Raw genomic sequence first — 7,441 nt, forward strand, 5'->3', positions numbered from 1 at the left:
AAATGCACAAATAAGTTAAAGTGCTCATTTTATATTCTATTTATAAAACACAGATGTCACTGGAAGCTTCTCTGACCCTAGGAAATTTTATTCTATAACCCCCACTCCCGGTTTATACTCTGGGGAAGTGGGTGCTCTCCTTAGCCTTCTTGCTCTTGCTTCTGCCCACCCACCTCCCCATTTATAATTCACATGTATTTGACATAGAGCTCGTCCTCTTGCTTCCTTTAAGGAGTAATCCAAATCTCTGCAGTTCTTATTTTTTCTGGGAACTTCTTGCATAATTTTGATGCCATCATATAGGGATAATATTGTACAACTCTTTGAATAGTTGTCCCACTCACTTTTCACTTAACTTCTATACATCACCCTGTTTGCCTCATGGGTCTCACTACGCTATCTTCTCAAAGATGAAATACCAGTAATTGCTTTCGTACTAGAAGTAAATGTCCCAAACAATGGGCTAGCCTTCTTTCTCTTTAGGAGGCTACTACATTTCATATAATTTGAGAATAAACTTTTCCATTTCATTACACTTGCCACTTCATATGGACATGTATTAGTAGGAGAACTTGGAAGGATTTAATCTCATGCATTAAACATCAACAGGATCTTCCAAGTCTGGGGCTAGTAAGAAGAAAATGATAAATGCTTTTTCCTGGAGTCTCTCAGTGTTGGTGAGTTGCCCAATTGTCAAGGCTTAGTGAAGGAGCTTCTCTTTCTGGAGGCTTCCCATTAGACAGATTCAATACTCAGTCTAAGCCAGGCTGGTCCTCCAAAGGGCCCTCACCATGGCTCCCTTCATTTCCTTGTTTCGAAAACTATAGATGATGGGGTTGCACATGGGGGTGATGATGGTGTAGAGGAGGGAGAAAGGCTTGTCTTTGTCAGGGCCATGTGTGCTGCGAGGGTTCATGTAAGAGAACATGGCAGAGGTGTAGAAAAAGATGACCACAGTCAGATGGGAGGCACAAGTAGAGAAGGTCTTCCCTCGACCTGAGGAGGAGGCTCTGCCAAGGATGGAGGCCAGGATGCGGGCATAGGAGATGACAATGAGCACCATGGGGCTGAGCAGCACCACGATGGCATCGGCAAAGATCATTCTCAGACTAAATTGGGGGTCTCCACAAGACAGCGCAATCACTATGGGGGCCTCACAGAAGAAGTTCTCTATGTGGTTGTCTCTACAGAAGGGATTCCGGAATGACATATACTCAAGAAAGATGCCATTGATCAGCCCAAAGAGCCAGGCAGCACTCACCAGCTTCACACAGACCTGCCGGCTCATGATCTGGGCATAGCTGAGTGGGTGGCAGATAGCAACATAACGGTCATAGGCCATAAAAGCCAAGAGGATGCATTCAGCCACACCCACACAGAAGACCAAGTACATCTGGGTCAAGCAAGAGACAAAAGAGACAATGTGGTTCTTGACCACCAGGTGGATCAGCATCTGTGGGATAGTGGTGGTGATGAAGCAGACATCCAGGAAGGACAGGTGGCCAAGGAAGAAGTACATGGGGCTGTTGAGCCTGGGGTCTGTCCAGGTGATGAAGATGATGAGGCCATTCATGGCCATGGCAAGGCTGTAGAGGGCTAGGAAGAGGACAAAGAGTAGTGCCCGAGTGGAAGAGGAGCTCTGCTCAAAGCCCACGAGGATGAACTCTGTCACTGTGCTGCCATTCCTTAGGTCCACTGTCTTGGACCTGCTTGAGGAGGGAGGACAGGAAAGCACAGGTGAGATAGTCTGTAGGGAATGTAAGGTACTCACTTGAGCCCAGAGACCCAACTATAAAAGAACAATGAGTGGTGGTAAATGTTTTAGAACTTTAGGAATCATGTAATTGGCAATGTTGTGGGGAGTGAGGATACCAGGGTCACCACAGGCTGCATACATGGAATTGTAATATCAAAAAACTGAGGAAGCGATAGTTGTACTTTATTCTGATTTGGGCAGGCCTCAAATGAAGTACCACATCTGCCCCAGGGCTGTAAACACTGAAGGATTAGCCACTCTCCAAAATGTGTTCAGAGATGCAAAGCTAAGATGGTTGGGCCTGGTACTCATGGCAAATGAGGAAAAGTTTAAGAAAGTGAGGAATGGAATATTTGAGGGAACGGCATGCTGGCTGTTAGCTTATAGAAGATCATATTTGGGAGATGTTTACAGACATATATTCCGAGAAGAGAAAAGTGCTCAGCCTTACTGTACGTATTTAAAATGATGAATGGGTTGAAGTTTCAGAGGAAACAATAACATTCTCCCCTTCAGCATTGCCCCTTAGGTGAGAATGATTTGCAAATCTCTGGAAACATCCATGCTTACCAGTCATCCGCCCTCTATCCAGACTCCCTCTCCCAGTGGTTGTTGCATCCACCACCCATGCTGCGCATGCAGGAGATGGGACCTAGTTCTGAGTTCTTGCATTATTACTTAATGAGAGGCAGTTTCCTACAGAGGTTGGAACACAGGGCTATGCACTGTTGGGTGGAAAGGATGCAACCATTGCCATGAGACAAGGAAAGGTATGAGTGGGCACAAATTCAGCATTTCTGGAATGGACCTTCAAAAAACTTTGATCTGTCCATTTGCTTCCAGGATGAGTCTTGTTCTTTTCCCATCATCAGAGAATGAGTGTTCAGAAGTCTCATGTTCTTTTCTCATTATTGCAACTTTTAGGGAGTCATTATGTTCATGTTTAATCTCTCTTGCACTTTTCATCTTATCTCTGAGTTAGGATACCAGAGAGATCCCTTCCACTCTCAGATCCTTATAGATGGTTAGTATATTCCTACTTACCCTTAAGTTGTGCCAACCACTCTTCTTCATTTTCTTTTCTCTCAGGCCTTCTCCCACACATTCTTACTCTACCCATGTGTTAGTCTTTCCCCCTCCTTTTTGCACTTCCACTTCTCACTGTTTTCTTCTCCCTCTCCCTTTCTCATATTTGGTGTGGGTGTCTGCTATTCAGTGACCTCTGATTGGACACCCCTCTCTTCTCTGTGTCTTTAAATATTTCATGTTGCCTATCTTAATTTTAGAAGAGACCTGCCCCATTCCTGTCACTCCTTTTCACTTTGGATTCCCTCTAGGTGATTTCCTGATACCTCAAGGCAGTAGGCCATTTCCATCATCCGTACTTTGGGATGCTCTCCTAGAACTTGTCCCTAGAACTCCTCTTCAGGGCCGAGAGAGGGCAGGGAGGTCGAAGAGCAATGTTTAACCTGAGAAGTGGCTTGGGATCATGGGACCGTGGACTGTTGCGGCTGAGGTCAGAGTCTGGGCAAGGGAAGGCAGTGAGCTATGCTCCAGACAAGCCTGGGACCTGTCCAAGAAGACACTGAAGCTCAACCTCAGAAGACTCTAGAATCCATAGTAGTATATAAATGCTTATTGTGCTTCATTGTACCAGAAAGAATACCTGGTGATAAGTGGCATCTAGCCCTGGTAAATACTGGGGTTAATCAGCCAAGCATTTGTATAAATAAATAGGACAATGACTTGAAAATCACATCCTACCTCATTCTGTGGGTTGGCTGGTGATGATGTTTTATCATTGAATCACTGCAGCAAATAATAGAGAAAATCTCATTGTGTCTGAAGAACTGGTCCACGGAGGATGGTCTGACCTGCTGGTCCACTCTGGAAGATAGTTGTGGTGGTACCATGTCAGTTCTTCGACATTCATAATGTAGATGATGAATGTTCACTCAAAAAAATACTACTACGTTGCATATGTACTGCACTTTAACTGTCACATATTCCACTTATTAATAAACATAGTTGCTCCCACTTTTCATACTATATGTTTTGACCTTCTCAAGACTTTTAATTTTATCCCAGTGCTGAGTTTTAGCACCTTGAGTAGAAAAATCACACGCTCTCTTAATTGTCACTTGAAGAATCACCAGCAAGAAAATAATAAAAAAAATCATATTCCTTTAGCTATAGACAATCCCTTATTATTATACAACATAAAACTTGTTCTTGTAGTTTTTTCCAAAACAGAATTTTCCAAAACTAGAAATCAGAAATTGTTGCTTGTCCATTCCAGAAATTGGTCTAAAACTAATGATGAACCTCCAAAATATCATTTTGTTGGTGGTCTTAATAATGATCATAGTAATATGTAAATTGATGTCTCTCTACTTTTAGAAATATTTGTGAGATTTTGCTTATAAACCAGAAGAGGATGATGGGATTTCTTCTGCCAAGGGTGTAGATATAAAATAATTAACCATCCATGACCCCTTGGGTTTCTTGTTTAAAGAGTCTAGGGTATGTAACCTCATTTAAATTCATAATAATATATTAAATACTTCATATACGCCATGATTCATACTAGTTTATTAAATATTTCACACATGCCATGAGTTTTTATTGTAATTTAATTATTCAATCTAATCTAATAGAAGAACCTCTGGTAAGTTATGTTGGCAATGCAGTTGAGCAGAGTTTGGCAAGGAGAGAGGAATAGGGAGGAAGTTTTCAGCTGTGGGTCCAGATTGGCTTCAGAATGGTTAATTATACATACTGTTCTGATTCCTTTTAGAACTACTTGCGAGCAAGATATAACTTTTCAAAAATTCCAAGAGCCTCTCTGCAGGGCAGTGATTTGTGTTGGAGGAGTAGCCAATAGGATGGTGGAAGTAGGACTATTTATGTGTCTTACCTCTTATGGTTAATCATAGACTTAATGGGGTAAGAATACAATGCTAGATACTGTTAGGGGTGGGTAGGTAAGGAATAAGTTCTTCCATATTCCTGATGTTTCCTTTCACATGGCTGAAACTGTGATAACATAACATTCTTGACCTTTCTCTTTGTCATTCGCACCCTCCCATGGGGAGTGGAGTGGCTTACTGAATTGGTTATTTTAGGAGAAACCAAGCATGAGTTTTCTATCCCTTTCCTCTCACTTTCCCCTTGGGAGTGAGTGGCCTTCTTCAGAGCAGACTCTATCCGTGGTTAGAAAGACTTTGTGGTTGTACAGTCCTGCTAGTTACAGGGCAATAGGTTTGTCTGTTTAACTCTGCTTCTGGATTAGGAAGCCCAATTGCTGGAATGTCTGCTTTGTTAAAATAAAGGTGCTGTTTTAGCCTCTACCTGCAAACTGTCTCACTGCTCAGATGATTCAGAACCAGATGGGAAGAGCAGTGTTATTTGCTGGACCCCTCAAAATCCCTAATGGTATTAGCAGTAGCATAATCACATATATGGAAATAAATTTCAAAGAAAGAAATGTGATAGAGCTTTGGTTAAAATGACAAGAAACCATGAGTCACAATGATGTCTGAGATGATCCTGAGAGGGAAAGTTCTGCTGATAGAAATATGCTGAATTCTTAAAGTACAGCGCTGGTGAGTTAAGGGAGAGAAAAGTATATTCCATGATCACAGGAACACAAAGAACAAAGTCTGCTTTTTTAGACTAGACTGATGGGAAAATGTTACAAAAACATTCAAGTTTAGGACAAGCACAAATGGTAGTTAGAGGAACTTTTTGTCCCACAAGGGCTTTAAACAATGATACAAGAGCCTCAGGGTCTAGGTTCCTGGTCTGTAGGTTTTTGAGAATATTTCAATGAAAATCCAGTATGTCACGTCTGGTTTAGACTTGGTGCAGTACAAAGACAGAGGATAGACACCCAGCCTGAATAGGTATCAGTGTCCTCAGGAGGATCAATGATTTCCTCCTCCTAACCTCCTTTCTTAGTTAATGGTATTATTTGAACCCTTAGTACTTTAAATCAGAAACCACAAAGTCACCCTTGCACTCCCCTTTTTCTAATCCCCATATTATATTAAGTCCAGATAATCTCCCCCTTACTTTCCTACAGACACCCTGAAGTCCAGCCACAGCTCACATTCCCCCACAAACACCATAATTTTCTAGGCCTTCAAGTATCTGTATATGCTTTTCTGTCTTTCAGAAATTCACTCTTCATGCATTTTCTCTATTCAGCAAGATCTTGCCTTTACAACACCAACCTCACGTCCACATTGCATAATTGAAGCCTTCTGCCACTCTTGCCCAGTTCTGCCCATCTGAAGTTTCACTTGTTCCTGAAGTTCTAGAGGAAACACTGATTACATGCTACTTAATCTCTGTCTTTCTATTATGAGCTCCATAACCACAGAGATTATGCATCCATATATCTGGGAAGACTGCCTAGCACATAGCAGTCTTCAAATACATTTACTGAAAGAATAGTAGAATAAATGACCAACTGAATTCCAACTTTCTTCATTATTTAATGTTGCCAGTGGCATCAACTTTAGAAATAAATTTCCATAAACCTGTTTTTTTTCCCTATAAAATGAGGAAAAACACATTTATCTGTATGGTTGTTTGAAGATTACCAGGAAATTTATTCATTCAATCAAAAATGTGTGTGCATGTCCCAAGAAACAAAGAATCCAAATGGGCAGAAGACATGAACAGGAATTTCTCCAAAGAAGACATACATATGGCCAACAAGCACATGAAAAAATGCTCCACATCGCTTGTCATCAGGGACATATAAGTCAAAACCACAATGAGATACTGCCTCACACCAGTGAGAATGGTGGAAATTAACAAGGCAGGAAACAACAAATATTGGACAGGATGTGGAGAAAGGGGACCCTCTTGCACTGTTGGTGGGAATGCCAACTGGAAAACAGCCTGCAAGTTCCTCAAGAAGTTAAAAATAGAGCTACCCTAGGAGCCATCAATTGCACTATTGGGTATTTACAAAGATACTGATGTAGTGAACTGTCAGAATGCCTGAGCCCCAATGTTCATAGCAGCAATGTCCACAATAGCCAAACTGTGGAAGGAGCCACGATGTCCTTTGATAGATGAATGGATAAAGAGTATGTGGTATAGGCCACCAGCAAGATGGCAGAGGAGTAGGGTCCTCATCTCACCTGTCCCCACCAATTTACCTAGATAACTTTCAAACCATCCTGAAAACCTACAAATTCGAACTGAGATTTAGAGAGCTACAGAGAGAAAGAGTTTTTGCTTCTAACATGGTAGGAAGGTGGAAAAAAATAAAAAAAAAAACAATCAAGCAGGGAGGGGCACCCTGAGGAGCTAGGCTAAAGCCCGGTGGGAAAGCCTCTGGGACAGGAGAGCCCAGCCCTGGAGAAGCAGGAACTTTAAATATCCACACTGGATTCTTCCCAGACGGAAAGGCATTTAGCAGGGAAATCGAGCAGAATCGCAGGAGGGGCAGTGGAGACTCCAGTCTCCTGGAGCCACTAACAGAAGTGCGCCGGGGGTAGAGTGCACCGATCTCGGTAAAGGGCTGGAGCGTGCACCCAGTGGGGCCGCAGAGAGAAGCCCGTGGGTCAGGCAGGGGCTCTGGGCGGAGGGGGCTGCACCTGCTGCCTTTGGGGCCACAGCCCGGAGTGGGATTCCAGCAGCACAGGCCCCGGATCCCAGGGCTCCAGG

The 7,441-nt window shown here is 42.7% G+C and overlaps 1 protein-coding gene across 1 annotated transcript; it reads right to left on the reverse strand.

Moving 5' to 3' along the window:
* Positions 1 to 757: 757 nt before the first annotated feature.
* Positions 758 to 3,669, reverse strand: LOC121479784 (olfactory receptor 10AD1-like). Its single transcript, XM_041735585.1, has 2 exons — positions 3,521 to 3,669; positions 758 to 1,706 (listed from the first exon to the last, which is right to left on the reverse strand). The coding sequence occupies exons 1-2, from the start codon at positions 3,667 to 3,669 to the stop codon at positions 758 to 760; spliced, it is 1,098 nt and encodes a 365-aa protein (XP_041591519.1).
* Positions 3,670 to 7,441: the final 3,772 nt, after the last annotated feature.

This window comes from Vulpes lagopus, chromosome 21, assembly GCF_018345385.1.
Source record: "Vulpes lagopus strain Blue_001 chromosome 21, ASM1834538v1, whole genome shotgun sequence".
NCBI classification, from domain to species: domain Eukaryota; kingdom Metazoa; phylum Chordata; class Mammalia; order Carnivora; family Canidae; genus Vulpes; species Vulpes lagopus.

Bases quoted from the DNA above. Each gene is read 5' to 3' on its own strand.
- LOC121479784 (XM_041735585.1), bottom strand. From the start codon at position 3,669: ATGGTACCACCACAACTATCTTCCAGAGTGGACCAGCAGGTCAGACCA. The intron at 1,707-3,520 runs GTAGGATGTGAT...CTCCTCAAGCAG, and splicing joins CAGCCAACCCACAGAATGAG to GTCCAAGACAGTGGACCTAA.